This window comes from Ascaphus truei, chromosome 3, assembly GCF_040206685.1.
Source record: "Ascaphus truei isolate aAscTru1 chromosome 3, aAscTru1.hap1, whole genome shotgun sequence".
In the NCBI taxonomy this organism is placed as follows: domain Eukaryota; kingdom Metazoa; phylum Chordata; class Amphibia; order Anura; family Ascaphidae; genus Ascaphus; species Ascaphus truei.
Window position 1 is genome coordinate 317715756 of NC_134485.1, and position 20315 is coordinate 317736070.

Consider the following 20315-nt stretch of genomic DNA (forward strand, 5'->3'; position numbering starts at 1 on the left):
TAAGGATAGAGGGGAGAGCATACACAATGTTCCACTGCTGTAACATTTTAGCATTAATTTTTCTGGTTGCACAATACTGTGCGAGCATTCAGTCCATGAATGGTGGTTGTTGATGTCATTCGTTTCAATGTTAAAGCACGGCTGCACCATGACAGTTTTAGAATGCTGACATTTGTTATTTGTGCAAGACACCACTGCAATTAACATTTTAATTGGACACTATTTTCCCCCTATTGTACTTGTGCAGACAATACATCTGTAAAATACTCATCCGTTTGTTTCTGTTCAAAGATTAATTTCCTTCTGAAGGGTTGAAATGTTAGTGGTGGTACAGTACTGTATGCATCATAATACAGGCTGAAACTGAACTGAGTATACCCTTGATTTCACCATTTTTTTCTACAAAAACACCACTGCATACACACGTGTGTGTGTGTATATATATATATATATATATATATATATATATATATATATATATATATATATATGATACTGTTTTTACACGAAATCAGAGGGCAGCACTCAGGTAAGTAGGCAAACCACCTTGAGAAAGGTCCCGTCGGTTTTTGTGTCATTCTCTAATACAAATAATTATTTGCCTACTTACCTGAATGCTGCCCTCTGATTTTGTGTAAAAACGGTATCCTATATCTTATTATTACTTTATGGGACAAGCACCTAACTATATATATATATATATATATATATATATATATATATATATATATATATATATATATATATATATATATATATCAGGAGCAAGGACAAATATTGTTTTTTAATCTAAACTGCAACAAATAAGTAAATCAGCTTTAAAGAAGGAAATGTGGTGTAAAAAATACTTAGCATCACCCAGTTAGTATTTATTTTAATATTATAAACTGTGTATATATATATATATATATATATATATATATATATACATCTGCGTGTGTTTATATATGATGTGTATCTCTCTCTCTCTCTCTCTCTCTCTCTCTCTCTCTCTCTCTCTATATATATATATATATATATATAGTGCAAGGTATAAAAATGATTTGAGTTTGCATTATTTAAAATCACTTCACAAAGTAGAACTGCCATTTCTGTTAATGTGAAAATTGATTTTTCATTAGTTCCTTTGATCCATTTCATAAAAAGTTGTCATGGCAACTAACTCTAAATACATTTTGAAGGAACTTCAATCACACATTTCTTACAGAATACCCCCAACTCTATGTACAAGCACTAAAAATCCCTGTCGACTCAAGTCCAAGCATAATAAAAGCCCATTCATTCGGGTCTTCATGGTTAGAGGTTAAAATCTTTACATTTCCGATTCAACAGCACAAAGTTTGCTTCCAGTTATTGCAATTCCAATAGCCAGACTCCCATTATCAGAAAAGAGCTGAGCCAGTGAGGCATTAAGCACAAGGCAATCACCATCTGCAATTATGGAGTCAACACAGTCTAAAACCGAGCGAGGAGTGGATTCCCATGTCAGTCTTCTCCGGTTTCTGTGCAGCTCCAGCTTGTAGTTAAAATTTTCTGCCTGTGCGGGTGTGCCAATCATCAACATGGTAGCGAAAAACTGTGGGTAGCCTTGATATTTTTCTTGCTTTCTGAGAACCAACAAAAAGTGGTGGTCCAGACAAGAATGTGTAACAAGCCAGTCCACTGGCGCTGGAAAGTGCATGTCAGTCGCTAGAAAGACAATTTCTGTTCCTTGCAGTATGCTAATTCTGTGGGCCTGTGTCAGATGAGAAACAACGACCTCCAAGTGACCCTCCCATTTGCAGGCATACAAAGGGCAAGTGCAAGAAGTTAGCTGTGGGTCATAGACCATTTCATGATGACTGTGATGTCGAGTGGTTTGTGGAGAGGAATCCTCAGGGACTTCACATTTCTCTGAAACATTCTAAAAGAGAGAGAGAAAGAGAAAATTACTGTACACAAAATAATATTTTGCTTTCATAATGTTCCTGACTACTGAACTAGCCCGAAAGACAAAAATATTCAATAAAACAGTGGGACAATCTGATGCCAATTCTGTAAAATATAAAAGCATGGAATGTACAGTAATTGATGGCAGTTTTGAAACACGTGGCTTATCTATGCCTAGTTTCCAAAGATTCTGTAATACACCTTTTCAAAAACCATATAGGTGATATAGAAATTCTGTAAAACCGCTGAATGGACCAATAGAGTTATTAGAAATGGTTGAAATTTTCAAAAAAGTGTGCAAAAAGGAAAACATGTGCCGATGTTCTGTGAAAAAATTACAGATTCACTTCCAAAACTTTGCAAGGTCATATTTGCATTGTTCTTTTTTTTGGGGGGGGGGGGGGGGAGTGAGCACATTTTTAAAATAAATTGCTAAATATTTTGAAATGTTGCTGTTTGTCAATAGAAAATAGAAATTTGGCTATATACACTGGCGACACACTTTATTCGAGCTCGGCTAGTCCCACGAATTCGGGTATACCCGGGTGTATTGAGGTTTGTGACTGTTTTCTGCCCGAGTATATTGGGTTATTTTCCAGGCAGGGATTGAAGCATTTTATTCCCGCTGGCTGCAATACTGCACAGTATATATATATATATACTGCATTACAATTCATGAATTTATGCCATCTGGTAGACACGCGAAGCATTGCAGCCTATTAAATCCTAATCATTATCATTTAACAGATCAGCCGCCCGTCAGCCAGGCATGAACCCAGGCTGGGAAGGCAAATGCAACGGGGCTTGTCAGAGGTGAGGAGCGGCGCATTCCAGGTATCTGCCAGGTACATACTGGGTATTTGCTCGAATAAAGTGTGTCGGTGCAGTATATATATATATATATATATATATATATAAAAAAAAGGAAATTTCCTGAAACTGCTAAATCTTGGTGCAAAAAAGTAAAACAATCACAAACTGGAAAGCGACAAGTTGGCACATCTCTAATTGTTATAGTGTAAAAGACTTTCAAAACTTCACATGTCTCATCTTCAGGGGTACTCAGAGGTAGACATGGAGAAGACTATTTGAGCAATTGAAGTAGAGACTTGTGACATTTCAGAAGCTTTATAAAAGTGTTAATGCTTTAAGCAACACTCTTGTTGGTCCATTGAAAGGTATCAAAGCCTACAAAAAGAATCTGCACTTTTCAATTCCTGTAATACATTTAACCCCATTTGGCACTTAACTTTTTAATTATTCAGAGCTCTATAAATCTATGTTAAAAAACAGTGGGGCTGATTCAATAAGCCAGTGTTTTCAACAGGGGTTAATAGGAACCCTTGAGTTCCCCGGGTGTCCCTAAAGGGATCCCTGTAATTTCATTTCATGTCATTTGAAAATTATACCAAATACTGAAGAATTTATAATGCATCTGATCTCAGACACGCTATTAGAGGGGGTTGGGGCTCCTTACAAAGCATCTGATCTCAGACTGGCTATTAGAGAGGGTTGGGGTTCCTTACACTGCAGCTGATCTCACACACACTATAAGAGAGGGTTGGGGTTCCTTACAATGTATCTGATCTCAGATGCGCTATTAGAGAGCATTGGGGTTCCTCAGAATTTCATTAGGGTTCCTTCACCAAAAAAAGGTTGGAAACTACTGCAGTAAGCTGAGATAATGCTGATCCGGTGCTATTGCACAGCAAGACAGGGCTGGCGCTAGGTTTTTAGGGGCCTATGTGAAAAAAAAGGAGGTAGGGCCACCATCGCTCACCACGCAACACGCCCTTTCCCTGCTCTGCCTCTGGACTTTCCCTCTGAACAGAGTTATAGGGAATTATTCTAGTAGCCCGATAAGTGACTTATCAAGCATTTTGGGCATTTCATGAATGAGTTTGCAAGTGTAGCTATTCAGAAAGCTTCGATAACATGCCAAACTCACGCGAGAAGTACTTCTTCCAGATTGGTAGCACTCCCACACAGACAAACCGTGCTGGAGCTCAAAACATTATTGAGCAATTCTAGTAGCACCAAGATGCACAGCGCGGATGCAACTCGCAAGCAACTCGCAGGTTCTCATCCGCAACGTGACTCTGAAGAATATTTTTTGACTGCTTCGGATTGAAGTCGGGAGTCTCTGGAGTGGACACACATTAATACCAGCTCCGGAGACCCCCAGCTTCAATCCTATGTAATAAAAATACATTTACAGGCAGTTTCATTACCTTAGCAGCTAACCGCTAAGGTAATGAAGGGGTTAAATACCAGTACACAGTTTATTGGGGGTAGAGGGGGTGGATGAAGGTGGTATTTGGCCCATGGTGGGAGTTTAAGTCTATCGGGGGGCTTGTGGGAGAAGTTAACCCCTTCATTACCTTAGCGGTTACTACAGCTATGGTAATGAAGGAGTTTACCACTCCCACTATCCACCGGTAGGCATAAACACCCACAATGGACCAAATACCACCTTTATCCACCCCCTCTACCTCCAATAAACATTAAAATACAATACATACACCAATGCTAGCCAATACACCCTTTGATTGTCAATGTGGTTATTTATGCCTTCATTGGGAGGAAAGATAACCCCAATGGCAATGAATGGGTACCCTACTATTACTCCCCCCTCTCCCTACTCTTACACATATAGTACAGTAATGGGCAAAATCCCTATTATCCAGATCTGGATAATAGCTCATTTGCCCATTAAAAAAAAAACATTATCCAGCCAACATAAAGTAAATTAAAGTTATACTTTCCCCCTGCCAGGATGAATGCTGCCCTCATCTTCCTCTGCATCCTTTGTGTCTACTGTGGGCAACAACATTAAAATAAAAAATGAACTAAAATGGGCCCCTAACCCCTTAATTACCTTAGCGGTTAGTAATCGCTATAGTAATTAAGGGGTCAACCCATACCCCTCCCCCCGACCCGATACCCAACCGGGATGCCTAACCACCCTCCTCGGGGCAACTACATGAACCCCCACCCCCTCACATACAAATGGGCAAAGGCACCAGTAGCCAAAAATGGCTAAAAGCATGTTTGCCCACTTGATTGCAAAACAAAATAAATACACAATAAAATAACATTGGCATAACAGTACACTTGCCAATAAACCCATTGATTGTTACTGTGGAAAACCATGACCACAATATGGGCTTGGATTGTCACAATGGCAATAAATGGGCAAACTAAAAATAAAAAGAACCACAAAATGAAATACATTACATTTAAATTAAAAAAAATTGTTTGTGTGCCGAGCACGCACATTTTAAGTGAAACTTCTTTGTCTTTTGTCACAGAAATTGCATTTGTGATGGTGATGTTTTTAATTAAAATCAAAACACAATTGCAGTGACATAACACAAAGAAGTTTCACTTACAACGCGCATGCTGGGCATACACCCCCTGTGTAGCTAATTGCACTTCTATATTTATAGTAATTGTCAATTCCTCGTGTTTGTGTGTATGTGACTCTCTATGTGTGTCACTGTTTGTGTGTGTCCCTATGTGTGTGTCACTATTTGTGTGTGTCACTGTGTGTGTGTGTTCGGTCTCTCTTGCGTGGCACACATGAGTAGAGTGTACAACTAGTTAGTATAAGGGTTTAACAGCCATAATGAGTTAACTGTTTGGGATCACTCAGGATACCCCCTACCCCCCATCATGTGATGCAGTATGACTATGCAGAAAGGGCTAGCCACTCCTTTGTATGTCTTGTGACCAGTGGTTTCACTATAGGGAGAAAGAAGAACATATAACTCCACTCAATGTTCAAGAAACAGATTCTTCAGAGTTCAGACTGAAGCCGCACTGCCCTGACAAGGGGCCACTTGAGATGGGTCATTATTGAAGCTAAGAAGATGGCCAATCTAACCAATACTAAGGAAAACAAGCATAAATACCTCCCCAGCGAAGGAGTAAGAGCTATCAGGGTAAGATGCACAGAGTAACCATATTGTTTGACACCAGTTACATATGAGCATTATGAACGGCTGTGAATAAAGCTCTTGATTGTGCTATAAAAGTTCCTGGTGCCTATCATTTTTCTACATACAGTAATTGTCCATGCCCAGTCAGCATGGATCCAGCATCCTGAAAAGGTATAAGAGACTGAGCACCATCATGTATATATCCAACTTGATGTAAACTCCTTTAGAGCAGAACAAGGAGCGTTACAAGTTTAAGGTTTCTGGTGCTGATAAAATGTGTTAGATTGTATTCACATATTAATGTATTTACATCTCATTTGACCTAAGTTTAACAAATGATCCTTTAATAATAAGGACAGGTAAATATCAACAGAAATACATAGCAGAATGACTCCATCTCTGCCATGCCCTAGATAGAAAAAAAAAATGTTGCTAAAATATGATTATTCTTTGCCTGCTTGGTAAGCATTGAAGATATGATTGATTTAACATCCTTGGTAAACAAAGCAGTGGCTGTAAACCACCAGAGATATTTTCAACTTCAAAATGTTAATAATGTCACAATATGAATGCCAATTCACACATCTAATAAACAGGCTGTAATTACTTACACTAACCAAACTCTTAATGCAACATTAACAATTATACTAATTAAAAATAATGAACTTTCGCAGGCATTCTACTAAACATCTTAGTGCAAGTCAAGGTACTTAAGCACTGTAGGAATATAAATGTTTCTATTAAAAGGCATATTTGGAAATGCTCTTTAAAATGATGTTGAACATTAGATTTGGAAATGTTATCTTCGATACATTAATCCTTTGAAAAAATGGATAGGATTCAAAATTCTCACTTAGGGAACCATTAAATATGTTAATAGATTCAGCATAATTCTTTAACCTACTGTATAACAGAGAAGCTAATTGTAAGTATTGACAAGGTAATACAGTACTTTGTTCAATGGTCGTTGCTTCAAAGTACTTTCTTAATACGGAATATTTGCAAATACATTTATGACATGAAAGAAATGTAGCATATCCTACCATATGTCATATTACTACTGTACATATATGTGTTATCTTAAAGCCGTAATCACATCAAAACAGAAATTCAATTCTTACAGTATTCAAACTGGGGGCTTCTCAGAAGCTTAACTGAGCTGTTAGGGACCCCCCAGTTACAGACATACTTAGTCTTAGGTGCCGGTGCACTTCCAAGGTATTTAAACATGGTGGCCGAGGTAATCCAAAAGGAAGCCACAATGTTGTCCATTGTAGGTTTCTATTGCCCCTGGTTTGGTATCTATTTTGTTTTGGAGAGAAGAACACTGGCACCTAAACAACTGTAAGTATCGGAACCAGGGGGTCCCTGTTACGGAACATAGTGAGGGTAGTGAGGGTCAACTCCAGAGGACCCCCGGAGCGAATACTGTAACAAAATAATATATATTAAAAAAGGGCAGTCAGGATTGCTTTTTTAACTTAAGATCAATTTATGAAGGTACAGTAAGTCAAGTTGGAAGTGCAGCTTTGAATAAACTGCATATACAGTATTATGCAATTATCATTTAATAATAATTATATTGATGGGTGCTAGTAGCCTTATTTGTCCTGGAAAGAGAAAGACACTTTGTGCGTTGGGATACTTTTGAATGGACCAATCAATCGTATAAAGGTTGTCTTGTGCATAAAAATTGGAGACTACAGATGTATGGGCAAATCTTTGCACAAAATGCCATCCAATTAATGGAGGTATTCATGAAACTGCAGTTGTGCCCATTTGGACACTATCGCACATAAACTTCCTTTGATGTCAATGGAGCTTCTGTTCAATAGTTCCTCCAGCAGCACTATAACATGTGAAAGAATAACCCCCAATGTATACTCTAAAACATCACCTTGTTGCCGTCTTTTTTTTATATATATATATATATAAAGGATCAAGGTCTAATCTGAATGTCAATTCCACTGAAACAATGTATGGAAAAGCAGACAGAGGATTGTAATTAATCTTAGGTATATATTCAAACCACAAAAGGACAATATCTAGACTTCCACATCATAAAGATAGAAAATATCTCATGGTCTCAATATAGAACTTTAAAATGCAGGATTTATTTTATCTGTATTATATGTCTGGATATTGTTCTGTGATTATATATATTTTTTCTACTTGAAATTAATTGTCATTCTTCGTAAGCTTTTTCATTCTTTCTTTTTAGAGAAAAGCAACATTTCATACTGTAACTACAAATAGAAAACCTTCAGATACATTAACCAGTTTATCATGTCCATTTGTACATCTCTACTGTATTGCTGGTCAGTAACATCTGAAAAAAAAAGAACTGATGTAAGCTAGAATGCTCATTTACAACATCTCTGTGTATATTTTGATGGACTTATGGGTGTACCTAAAAGGTGTCAGGTGTACCCTAACATGTTAATCCTTTTCAATATTTAAACCCAGATGACTGGCATTTGTGTCAGAAATGTTGTTTTTTGTTCTCTCTAATTTAGAAAACCTGAAATGGCTGTTAAGTATAAAATATAATATATGTCATTTATTAAACTTTTTTATTTCAGAGTGTTAGTGAACTTTTAGTTGGAACATATAGTCACTGTAGGACTCCGCTATAGTACAGTATATAGGAGTTATATGCTTAGAAGATTTTGTTTAGAAAGTATATTGTATTACTGTTTCTCCACATCTGGCAAACCTCTGGGCTCGCTTCAAATAAAAGAAGCAGCTCCACGTATACTTAATAAGGGCCATAGGCGGCCATTCATTAAACTGCTGATAGTGCCAATAGATTGCTAGTAATGTCTATCAGGGTGATATTGCACAGAAATGCTATAGTGCCCTGATCATCACTATCACAGTTTAATAACTAACCCCCATAGTTGCAGAGGAGCGGCTGCTACATTTCATCCTTGAGAGGCAATTTTTCAGCTTGGATTTTTAAGTTGGCAAAGTTGGTGGTAGATTGGAGATGGCTGGGCGTTCCAAAACTTGGATCATGCAAACAAAAATGCTTCCAGATGGGAGATGCAGAAGAGAGGAGCAGAAAGGGCATGCCTGGGCATAGTTCCGAAAATTGGCAGACTTTTAAGGACAGTGTAGAGATCAGATTGATTATTGACTAAATTCTTTCAGCTGCATAACTACAGTAAAGAAGTAAAACAAGTGCATCAGATTAACCTAATGGGATACATTTTCTTTGATAAATATGGTGAAATATTTTCACTGGTTTTGCCCCAATTTTTACACCAAAGAGAATTTAGTAAAAAAAAAAAACAACAATAATAATATCTAAAGATACTTATTGGTATCAGATTAAAACAACAAAACAAAAACATATACATCATACAGATGTATATTTTACAACCTTTTAATTTCATTGGTTCAATATGGCTTTACAAAGGGCTGCACCTTTACAAATTAAGGAAACACTTCTCTCAGGGGGTAATTCATTAGGCTCTGTTTGTACACTTAACTTGACATTTATCTAAGTTAACATCTCATATTTACTAAAGTCAGTACCATAATAGCCCTCGTAGGGCTAACCTCCCACCTCAAGGAAACCTACCCACACCCCCTACACCAACACCTCCTCTATAAGAATGGCTAACAGCCAAAGGTGGTTAATAGGACTGTAGGTCATTGTGCCAAATAAAAAAGATACACTACCGACACACTTTATTAAAGTGTGGCCGGTACCGCAAGCCGGGAGATTTCCCGGCTTGCTAGTGGCCGCCCCTCGGCGTGCCGCGCGTCATAGACGCGCGGTCACGCGTCTTCGGGAGCGTGCGCCCCCTGCACGCGCGTCCAGGGGCTCCCCGAGGGAGCCCTGGTGTCCCGCGATCGCGGGACAGCGGCAGGGGGTTCCGGGGGACCCGGCGGACCCGGCAGCGGTAGGGAGAGCGCCCCGATCGGAGGGCGCTCTTCCGCTGCTTCGGCACGCGCCCGTCACTCTCGGGCGCGCGCCAGGCTACTGCTGCGGCCAAGAACGGGCAAATGCTCGAATAAACTTGGCCGCAGCAGTAATATAAAATATATACATACTAATACATACATTAAAATCATTACAATATATAATTATATATATATATATATGAACTACCCCCCCTCCCCCTCCTTGGGGCTATTATATCATTTAATAGGTGTGTGCTCACTTAGGTTTCTTCTCTTCCTATCTCTTCCTATCATATGATATAGGATGACTATGGAAAAAGGATTGCCACTACCCAGTATGTCTTGTGATCAGGGATGTCACTATAGGGAGATAGAAGAGTATATATATATATATATATATATATATATATATATATATATATAGCTCTACCCAATGTTCTAGAGGTAGGTTCGTTCTGACTGGGGCCTCACTGGGAGTCCTGTAAATAAGTTTGTGTGATTGCTACTGCCGCGGCAGCTTTATTCTAACAAATCGCCGTTTTTTCCCTGGCTTTTTCATGGAATGCGATGCTCTTCACCTGGCGCATGCCGCGTTCATTTTGCGTTCCCAGCCACGGGTCATGCGCGGCTGACGTGCGGTTGATGCGTTTATTGAGAATGGTTCGGATTTAGTAGGTTGCAATTCTTCGCGTGTCCACCAGATGGCAGATATTCATGAATTGTAATGCGCATGCGCTTCAGTAATGTGTCGACTTGCTTGTGTTTCGTTTAAAAAAGATACCACAGTGTGCTATTGTAACTTGGCCTTGAGACTGAAGGAAGAGGTTGCAAAAATGTATCAATTTAGGCTTTTCATATTAAAGAAAGACAAAGACAGTTTCGGTTACAGTATTCTCCAGAGACCCACCCGCCATGAGTGTTCAAGTGCAGCCCGCTTTACAAAAACCCGACAGAAGTTACGCGTATTTGATATGGGCCGCGATTAATGCAACAGAGGATAAGATGGCAACAGTTGTTCAAATGTATCAGTATTTTATCGAAAACTATGACTTTTACAAATTTTCGTCAACTCCTCATACGTGGAAGCGTGCAATAAGGAAAAGGTTATGTAGTGATCCCTGTTTTTATCGTATTGAGCCACAATTTGTTGGAAGGTATTGGTGTGTATCACCGGCTTTTTCCTGTATCTATGATCATGATGACAGCAAAAGGCGAAGGGTTGTGTTAAAACCAACTAAGAAACGACAGTCGCTGCCAAGCAATGCACCAGCACCGGCTTCCAATGACGGTCCCGCCGTCAGTGACAACCCTGAGCCTGAGCCGTATTTCGCGTGCAGTTTCGATCAAGCTTGCATGTACCTAAGCAATTTCCAGCCTCATCAGCTGACTACAGGTGGACTGTACACTGCATCTTCTGGTGGAGGGGGTGCGCTTGGTGATGGAAGGAGGTCGAAGGTCCCATTCATCACATCCATGTCACCCCCCTGCTCCAGCGTCGGGGAAACAGCGGCATTAACACCGAGCAAATAATGTATGCCCGCTATGTCTGCCTCTATCTTCTCCATCCGTCGATCCATCCGTTGATCCATTTGTAGCATCCGTTGCTCCACATTTAGCATTGTCTCCAGAAGCAGATCTATCTTTGCTAGCACAATAGAATTCCCGGGGAGATCCACACTTATCCCATTCAGCAGCCGGTCTAACGAGCTGCTTCTTGTGCATGGCGTGTGAACATCTGGGGGAATGGGTGCAACGGAGGATGAGATGGGGGTTTCACGGAGAGAAGTGGCAGCGACATCGAAGAAGAGTGGAGGAGGTGACCTGTGGATATCCGGTAGAGGAGAAGCGGCAGCGTCGTCGAAGAGGGATGGAGAAAGTGACCTTTGGATTTCCAGGCGAGAAGCAGAGTCGTATAAGAGCAAAGGAGAAAGTGACTCGTGGATTTCAGAGGCAGCGTCGTCGGATAGAACTGGAGAAGATGGCCTGTTGGTTTCCGTGAGGGTGGCGGCAGCGTCAAGGACGAGGGGTGGAGAAGACGGGCTGAAGATTTCCGGGACAGCGGCGGCAGAGTCGTCGAAGCATATGTGAGGAAGTGGTCTGCGGGTTCGATGGGTTGGCTGCCAATCATTTTGCGTCGAGAGTTCATCACCGTATATCTTCTTGACATAATAAGGCTGACGTCTATGAAAACCCTTAGCCTTTGGGGTCAGCAGAAGGTTTTCTTTATTGGCCTTAGCCTGTCGCTTTTGCCATGGCGTGGAAACGGCAACCGCCTTTCGCTTTTTCTGCTTGACAGGCACGGCAGTGGCGAGTGGGTTCCTGCGTCCGTAGAATCGGGGTTGCTCCATGGAAGCAGGTGGCACAATGCAGTATCTGGACAAGGCCAAGTTCAGATAAAGATCATCGAGTGGTGGGCTATGCAAAGTGTGTAACCTTTTATGCATGGCGACCAGGTACAGGTGTTGAAAGTGGGCGTACTCTAATGTGAGTCATTACCGTATAAATACACCATCCATTTTGTGGATTCACTGCACATTGAATACACATCGACTAAACATCGAATATACATTCTTGTGTTTGTATTTCTTTCTACTCGCAGCAATGCCTGTTAAAAAGATTTCCAAGGAGCTCAGCATGCGAATTAAGGAGATGTACACGAGCAGACACCGAATTGCTGCTATCCAACGCTGGTTAACTACTTCTGGCATTGTTGTGCCAGCAACCACCGTGAGCTATCATGCACAAGGAAAAAACAGAGACTGCAAAAGGGCACCAAGGGTAACTAACGCGTAAGTATATTTATACAACTTTAAAATAAAATTAATTTTAATTTAAATCTAATAATTTTGTTATTTCTGTTGATTTATATTACAATAGTATATATATTTTGTATATTTATATTACAACATTATATATATTTTGTATATTTATATTTATATCAGTACAGTATATATATTTTGTATATTTATATTACAACAGTATATATACAGCTAAACCCCGTTATAACGCGCCTCGTTATACCGCGATTCGGTTATAACGCGGTTTTCCCGTGGCTCCCGTTTTAAAAAAAAAAAAAAAAAAATGTTAAAAATTTTTTTTTTACATTTTTTTTTTGCACACTGCACACACTGCACACACTCACTGCACACACACTGCTCATTGCTCACACTGCCACACTGCACACACACTGCACACTGCACACACACTGCTCATTGCTCACACTGACACACTGCACACACACTGCACACTGCACACACACTGCACACTGCACACACACTGCTCATTGCTCACACTGCACACACTGACACACTGCACACACACTGCACACACACTGCACACTGCACACACACACTGCACACACACTGCACATTGCTCACACTGACACACTGCACACACTGCACTGCACACTGCACACTGCACACACACTGCTCATTGCTCACACTGCACACACTGACACACTGCACACACACTGCACGCACACTGCACACTGCACACACACTGCACACACACTGCACACTGCTCATTGCTCACACTGCACACACTGACACACTGCACACACACTGCACACTGCACACACACTGCTCATTGCTCACACTGCACACACACTGCACACACACTGCACACACACTGCACACACACTGCACACACTGACACACTGCACACACACTGCACACACACTGCACACTGCACACACACTGCTCATTGCTCACACTGCACACACTGACACACTGCACACACACTGCACACACACTGCTCATTGGACACACTGCACACACACTGCACACTGCACACACACTGCTCATTGGACACACTGCACACACACTGCACACTGCACACACACTGCACACACACTGCTCATTGCTGACACTGCACACACTGACACACTGCACACACACTGCACACTGCACACTGCACACACACTGCTCATTGCTCACACTGCACACACTGACACACTGCACACACACTGCACACACACTGTACACTGCACACACACTGCTCATTGCTCACACTGCACACACTGCACACACTGACACACTGTACACACACTGCACACTGCACACAATTATTATATAGAAATAAACAGACAACTGCACTTTAACAGATGTATTTTGCCTGTCTTGTGACTTTTGTTTCACAAAGTTAAGGGGGTGGGAAGTCATTGTGCTGTGGGGGTTGGGGGGGTGGCGGGGCCCTGCGCTGCGCTGCGGCTACGGCGGTCCCTGTACTGCGGCGGGGGGGGGTTAGCGGTCTGTGTGTGTGAGTGCGAGTGCCTGTCTGTGTGTGTGTGTGAGTGCGTGAGTGCCTGCATGTGTGTGCGCGCGTGTGTGTGTATGAGTGCGTGAGTGCCTGTGTGTGTGTGTGTGTGTGTGTATGTGTGTATGTATGAGTGCTCCAGCCCGAGTCCGTGGAGGGAGGGGGGGGGGGGGGGAGAGTAGCGGGTCCCTCCTGCAGCCAGTGGAGGGAGGGACCCATAGAAATGAACAGCACTTGTGTTACCAAAAGATGAAGATGATCATCTTGGCAATGAGGCTAGGCAGATTTCTGTACCAAAGATAGATTACATGTCAGCAAGATTGTCATTTGTTGTTAAATACCCCACACGTTGCACATAGTGTTAGCATATTAAAGCGAGGCCTTTTTACCATGCTTAAGTTCTACATACCTGGTCCCTCCTGCAGTCCGGGGAGGGGGGGGAGAGTAGCAGCTCCCTCCTGCAGTCCGTGTAGGGAGGGGGGGGGGAGAGTAGCAGCTCCCTCCTGCAGTCCGTGGAGGGAGGGGGGGGAGAGTAGCGGGTCCCTCCGCTCAAGCCACGCCCCCCCTCCCTGTCAAACCTCCCACCTCCCGCTCCGGCTCTTACACTTACTTACACACACACTCAGACACTTACACACACTCACAGACACTTACACACACGCGAGGGCCCTGTGCTGCGGCGGGGGGGGGGGGGGGGTTAGCGGTCTTCCGGAGACTGCTTACCTGTCTCCAAAAGCAGCACACTTATGCAGGCACCCCTCACGTTCGCCGTGCGCATGCGCATGCGCCGTGCGGCTCGTGAGGAGTGGATGTTGCCTGCCAGTTCCCGCGGTGACAGGGGGAAGCGGGGACAGGAGGGACATCCCCGCTCCCATCTCCTGCCCCGCGGCCTGTCCCGCGGTGACAGGGGGAAGCGGGGACAGGAGGGACATCCCCGCTCCCATCTCCTGCCCCGCGGCCTGTCCCGCGGTGACAGGGGGAAGCGGGGAGCGGAGGGACATGCCCGCTCCCATCTCCTGTCCCGCGGGATGAATATGCGCTAAAGCGCGGCGGCCATTTTTTTTTCTCGCGACCCCGTTAGTAACGCGGTGGTCTCGGGGTGGACCCCGAGACCCGCGTTATAACGGGGTTTAGCTGTATTTTGTATATTTATATTTATATTACAACAGTATATATATTTTGTATATTTATATTTATATTACAACATTATATATATTTTGTATATTTATATTTATATCAGTACAATATATATATTTTGTATATTTATATTTATATTATATATTACAACAGTATATATATTTTGTATATACAGTATATAGTACAACAGTAAACAGTATATATATTTTGTATATTTATATTTATATATTAATTTTATATTGCTGCATATTAATAAAACAATATATTTTCTTTACATTGTAGGGAGACAACTCTTCTGGTGGACAAAATAAGTGAGGAGAATGATGAGAAGAGTGCATTAAGGGTCAAAAACACTTTGCAGGAAAAGCACAATCTGACTGTATCCGAGAGCAGCATAAAGAAGATGAAACGCAGCATTGGATGAAATATGGACGTGTGAGGTTAGTACTGGACAGTACAGGAGGTAAAAGTGTTGTTTAGGAAACTGTACTGTACCGCTAAAATTATTTATTCCTTGTCATTACAGAGCATACCCCACGATACGGGACGCAAACAAAATTAAAAGAGTGGTCCAGGCCCAGGCATGGATCGACAATGGGGAGACTTTCCAGGATTGCGTCTTCACTGATGAGTCTACTGTGTCGCTGGAGAGATTTGCAAGCATTGCATTCCACAAAAAAGGCCGCGTATCTTTTAAGCCGTGGCCAAAATACCCCGTGAAGCTGCATGTGTGGGGTGCCATCTCTAGGCGTGGACCAGGATGCATTGTCATCTTTGAAGGTAAAATATATCAACTATAATGTAGCCTTATGCACTGTACTTTACTAGTGTAACCTTACTGTATGCACTGTACTGTACTATTGTGCAGTTTTTTGAGGACTTTTCTTTTCTTGCTATAGGAATAATGAATAAAGCTTTCTTCCAAGACAACATTGTCCCTGAGATAGTGCAATATATCACACGCGAGTTCCCCAATGGTCACCGCTTCTACCAGGACAACGAACCGAAGCACACCGCGTCAACAGCGCATATCCTTGAGCGCGGTATCAACTGGGAAAGACGCCAGCGAAGTAAGTGCAGTAGACCGTGTCTCATTTTTGTCCCCACTGTTTTTACTGTGTACTGTATCTCTTAAAATAATTGTCCTTTTTTTCCAATGACAGATCGCCAGACTTCAATCCGATCGAAATGGTCTGGCATCAGCTGACGGACCATATCCGGAAAGTGGCGAAACCCTCCAAAAAGGATGAGTTGTTGAAAGGCATAATGAGTTTTTGGAACGATGTTCTCACCGTGGAACGCTGCAATAAATATATAGACCATATTGCCACTGTGTTGCCCATTGTCATCGCGCGTTATGGGCAAGCATCAGGAAAGTAGTACTGTGCTGTAGTATTGTAAGTACCGTATGATACAGGTAAGTATGGCACAGATTTTGTCTTTCCCAATAGTCAGAGTATACAGTAGTTACAGTTTTTTCTTTACAGAGAGAGCAGCATCAACATCAGGTTACAGTACACAGTATTTAACAGTAGTCAGAGTATACAGTAGTTCCAGTATAGACTAGTTTGACAGTACTACAGTAACTGCCTACTAACTGCTCAATTTTTTTCTTTCCAGAGAAAGTAGCACCTGGGGGGAGGTGGAGTTTTGTGTCCAGTCTAATCTGTTTTGTACAGTAAAATGTACAGTACATAAACAGCAGTATTGATGTACACAAAACCTCTCCTCTCTCATTGAACTACTGTACTGTACACGGAATGAGGAACAAGATAAAGGCGGAAAAAATAATATTACTATGTATACTATATATATATATATATATATATATATATATATATATATATATATATATATATATATATATAGTATATATATATATTATACATTACAGTATATATATTATTAAATAATATTCTTATAAATGTGCATAATTCATGTTTCTCCATGTTTTACAAATGTTTTGTAAATGTTTATCCAATTTCAATCTGCCAGAAGAACTGAATAAAGACTGCATTATGTTTTATTCATGATTATTTTTATATTTGTATTTTTTTGTTCCTGATGAAATAAAATAAATATTTATTCACATTCCTGGTAATCATAATCATTGACAACAACCACACCCCCTCCCCCTCCACATCTACAGTATAACAATGAATGACAAAACAACATGAATCAGTTAATGTTTTTTTTTACTCTCAATTCTCACAATGCTGTGCACATCAGATTTACATTTCAAATTCGAGAAGGGATTTTCCAAAGCGTTTCCATAAACAAAGCCTCAAAGGGTTTTGGGGGTTGGGTGAGTCATGTGCAGTAATCAGCTAGCTCCCATCTCAAAGAGGCTTAGAGTACACTCAGGCGCAGTGAGGCGATTGACGCTCGGCTGGGGACGGATTAAAAACACAATGACTAACTTCAGAAAATGAATGACTCTGTGGAGGTGTCTGTCGAATGACTCTGTGGAGATGGGGGGGTTGGGTGACTCATGCGCAGTAAGCAGCTACTGCTGCGACACACTTTATTCGAGCAAATACCCAGTATGTACCTGGCAGATACCTGGAATGCGCCGCTCCTCACCTCAGACAAGCCCCGTTGCGTTTGCCTTCCCAGCCATGGTTCATGCCTGGCTGACGGGCGGCTGATCTGTTAAATGATAATGATTAGGATTTAATAGGCTGCAATGCTTCGCGTGTCTACCAGATGGCATAAATTCATGAATTGTAATGCAGTATATATATATATACTGTGCAGTATTGCAGCCAGCGGGAATAAAATGCTTCAATCCCTGCCTGGAAAATAACGCAATGCACTCGGGCAGATAACAGTCACAAACCTCAATACACCCGAGTATACCCGAATTCGTGGGACTAGCCGAGCTCGAATAAAGTGTGTCGCCAGTGTAGCTCCCATCTCAAAGAGGCTTAGAGTACACGCAGGCGCAGTGAGGCGATTGACGCTCGGCTAGGGACGGGTTAAAAACACAATGACTAACTTCAGAAAATGAATGACTCTGTGGAGGTGTCTGTCGAAAAGAGTTTGTGTGTGCGTGGGGGAGGGATGAAGGATTAGTTGTGCTGCAGTTCAAAGAAATTACATACTGTAGAGTAGAGTACAGTAATTTCAAAAGGCAGTTCATCATAATAATTTGATCAATAAACCCCCAAATACAACCCCCAAATACAGTACTTAAAAAGCAAGTCACTTTATCTCCCTGTGCCTCAGGCGCCAAAAACATACAGTAGATTGTGAGCTCCACTGGACAGGGAGGGACCTGTGCCTGCAAAATGTCTCTGCAAAGCGCTACGTGTACTGTAACTAACAGCGCTATACAAAAACATGCTATTAATATTATTATAATATCAAGGTGATGCTCTGTGCAAATCAAATTCGAGAAGGGATTTTCCAAAACGATGCCGTAAACAAAGCCTCAAAGCTCCCGTCTCAAAGAGAATTACACGCAGGCGCAGTGAGGCTTTGAAGCTCGGCTATGGACGGATTAAGAACACAATGGCAAGATTCAAAAAATTAACGACTCTGTGGAGAGGGGGGGGGGGTTGGGTGACTCATGCGCAGTAAGCAGCTAAGCAGCTAAATAGCTCCCATCTGAAAAAGGATCACACGCAGGCGCAGTGAGGCTTTGAAGCTCGGCTATGGACGGATTAAGAACACAATGGCAAGATTCAGAAAATTAATGACTCTGTGGAGAGCGGGGGGTTGGGTGACTCATGCGCAGTAAGCAGCTAGCTCCCATCTCAAAGAGGCTTAGAGTACACGCAGGCGCAGTGAGGCTTTCAAGCTCGGCTATGGACGGATTCAAAACACAATGGCAAGATTCCAAAAATTAAAGACAGGCGCATGAAGTTCAAAGCTAAAGACATAATTTAATTTCAAAAGGCAGTTCATCATAATAATACACCCCAAATACAGTATGTAAAAAGCACACAAATCAACCATGTGCAGTCAAACGCACAGGGTCGCAGTCAAAAGCTACTGTACAGCACAGATTGAATATCGTAGTACAGTAAGATGGTTTTTGCAGGCTTGTGGAGAAAAAAAAATTACAATAATTTTTTTTCACTCACTCAAGCAAGCAGTGGTGGGCAAAGTTACAGGCGCATGCGCAGTAAATTCCTGCTGTCAAGCAGGAATGTGATTCAAACCAGACACACGTTCAAAAGAATGGTGTGGGAGAGATGTACTGCATTGCACAGAAGATAAGAAGTTGAAATACCCTGAAGTGCAGTTAATTATCCTGAGCGAGGGGAGAGCGCTGTATATGCCGAAATGTGACACTGTTACAGTACTGTACACGCCTATGCGTTTCAACAATTTTCAAATGAGACATACCGTACAGCAGCACAGCACTGCAAATGTATTTATACTTTAAATATGCAAATTTGGACGTCACGAGGAATGGCTGCCTGAGAGACTTGCTCCAGGGCCCCTCCAACGAATAACCTAAGACACAGCATTTAAATAAACAAATCCCCCCCCAAACCTTACAGCCCAGAACCCCAAAGACTAGCTGTGCACAGGACTCACCTCTCCCTGCGATTTGGAGTGGGTTTGCCGGTGCTCTGGGAGGCCTCCTGCGAGCCCCGACCCCCGGTGGAAGTCTCCCCCTGCCCCACACACAAAATCGGAGAAGCCGTCTGGAGAAGCGGAGCGGGAGGTAGGAGGGGCGGTGGAGCTAAGCTCCGGGTGTCCCACGGTGCCCGGTCTGACTGTGGTGTTCGGGGAAACCCCCCTTCCCCCGTGAGCAGTGCCTGCGGCAGCCTCCCGCAGCCCCGCGAGGAAGCCTGAGCAGCATCACTCCGCTGCGGTCCCCGCGTGCCCCCCCCCGAGACAATTAATCAATAAACCTAGCTTCATACCCCATCAGGCGATCCCGGCAGGGGAGAGCACTGGGAGAGTACCCTCTCACTGAAAGTACTGCTGGTCCCACCACGTGGCTGCAGAGGAGGAAGCGGCCATCTTAAAGGAACATCTCCCCTTAAAGGGGTACAATTGCTGTCCCAATTGCCAAGAATTTGGCCCTGCTGCCTGAGCCTCAGAGTGCCACAACCCTCCATCCTCCGTGAATGGACGGGTAAAAGGAGAGCTCCCGACACCCTCCCCAGAACGCTATTAGAACAG

General features: G+C 42.4%; 1 protein-coding gene across 1 annotated transcript in view; it reads right to left on the reverse strand.

Moving 5' to 3' along the window:
- Positions 1–845: 845 nt before the first annotated feature.
- Positions 846–20315, reverse strand: part of SIAH3 (siah E3 ubiquitin protein ligase family member 3) — a 110453-nt gene continuing 90983 nt past the window's right edge. The window contains exon 2 of the mRNA XM_075591124.1: positions 846–1903. Coding sequence (XP_075447239.1) covers positions 1313–1903 — 591 coding nt within the window. The 3' untranslated portion in view covers positions 846–1312. The remainder of the gene's footprint in view (positions 1904–20315) is intronic.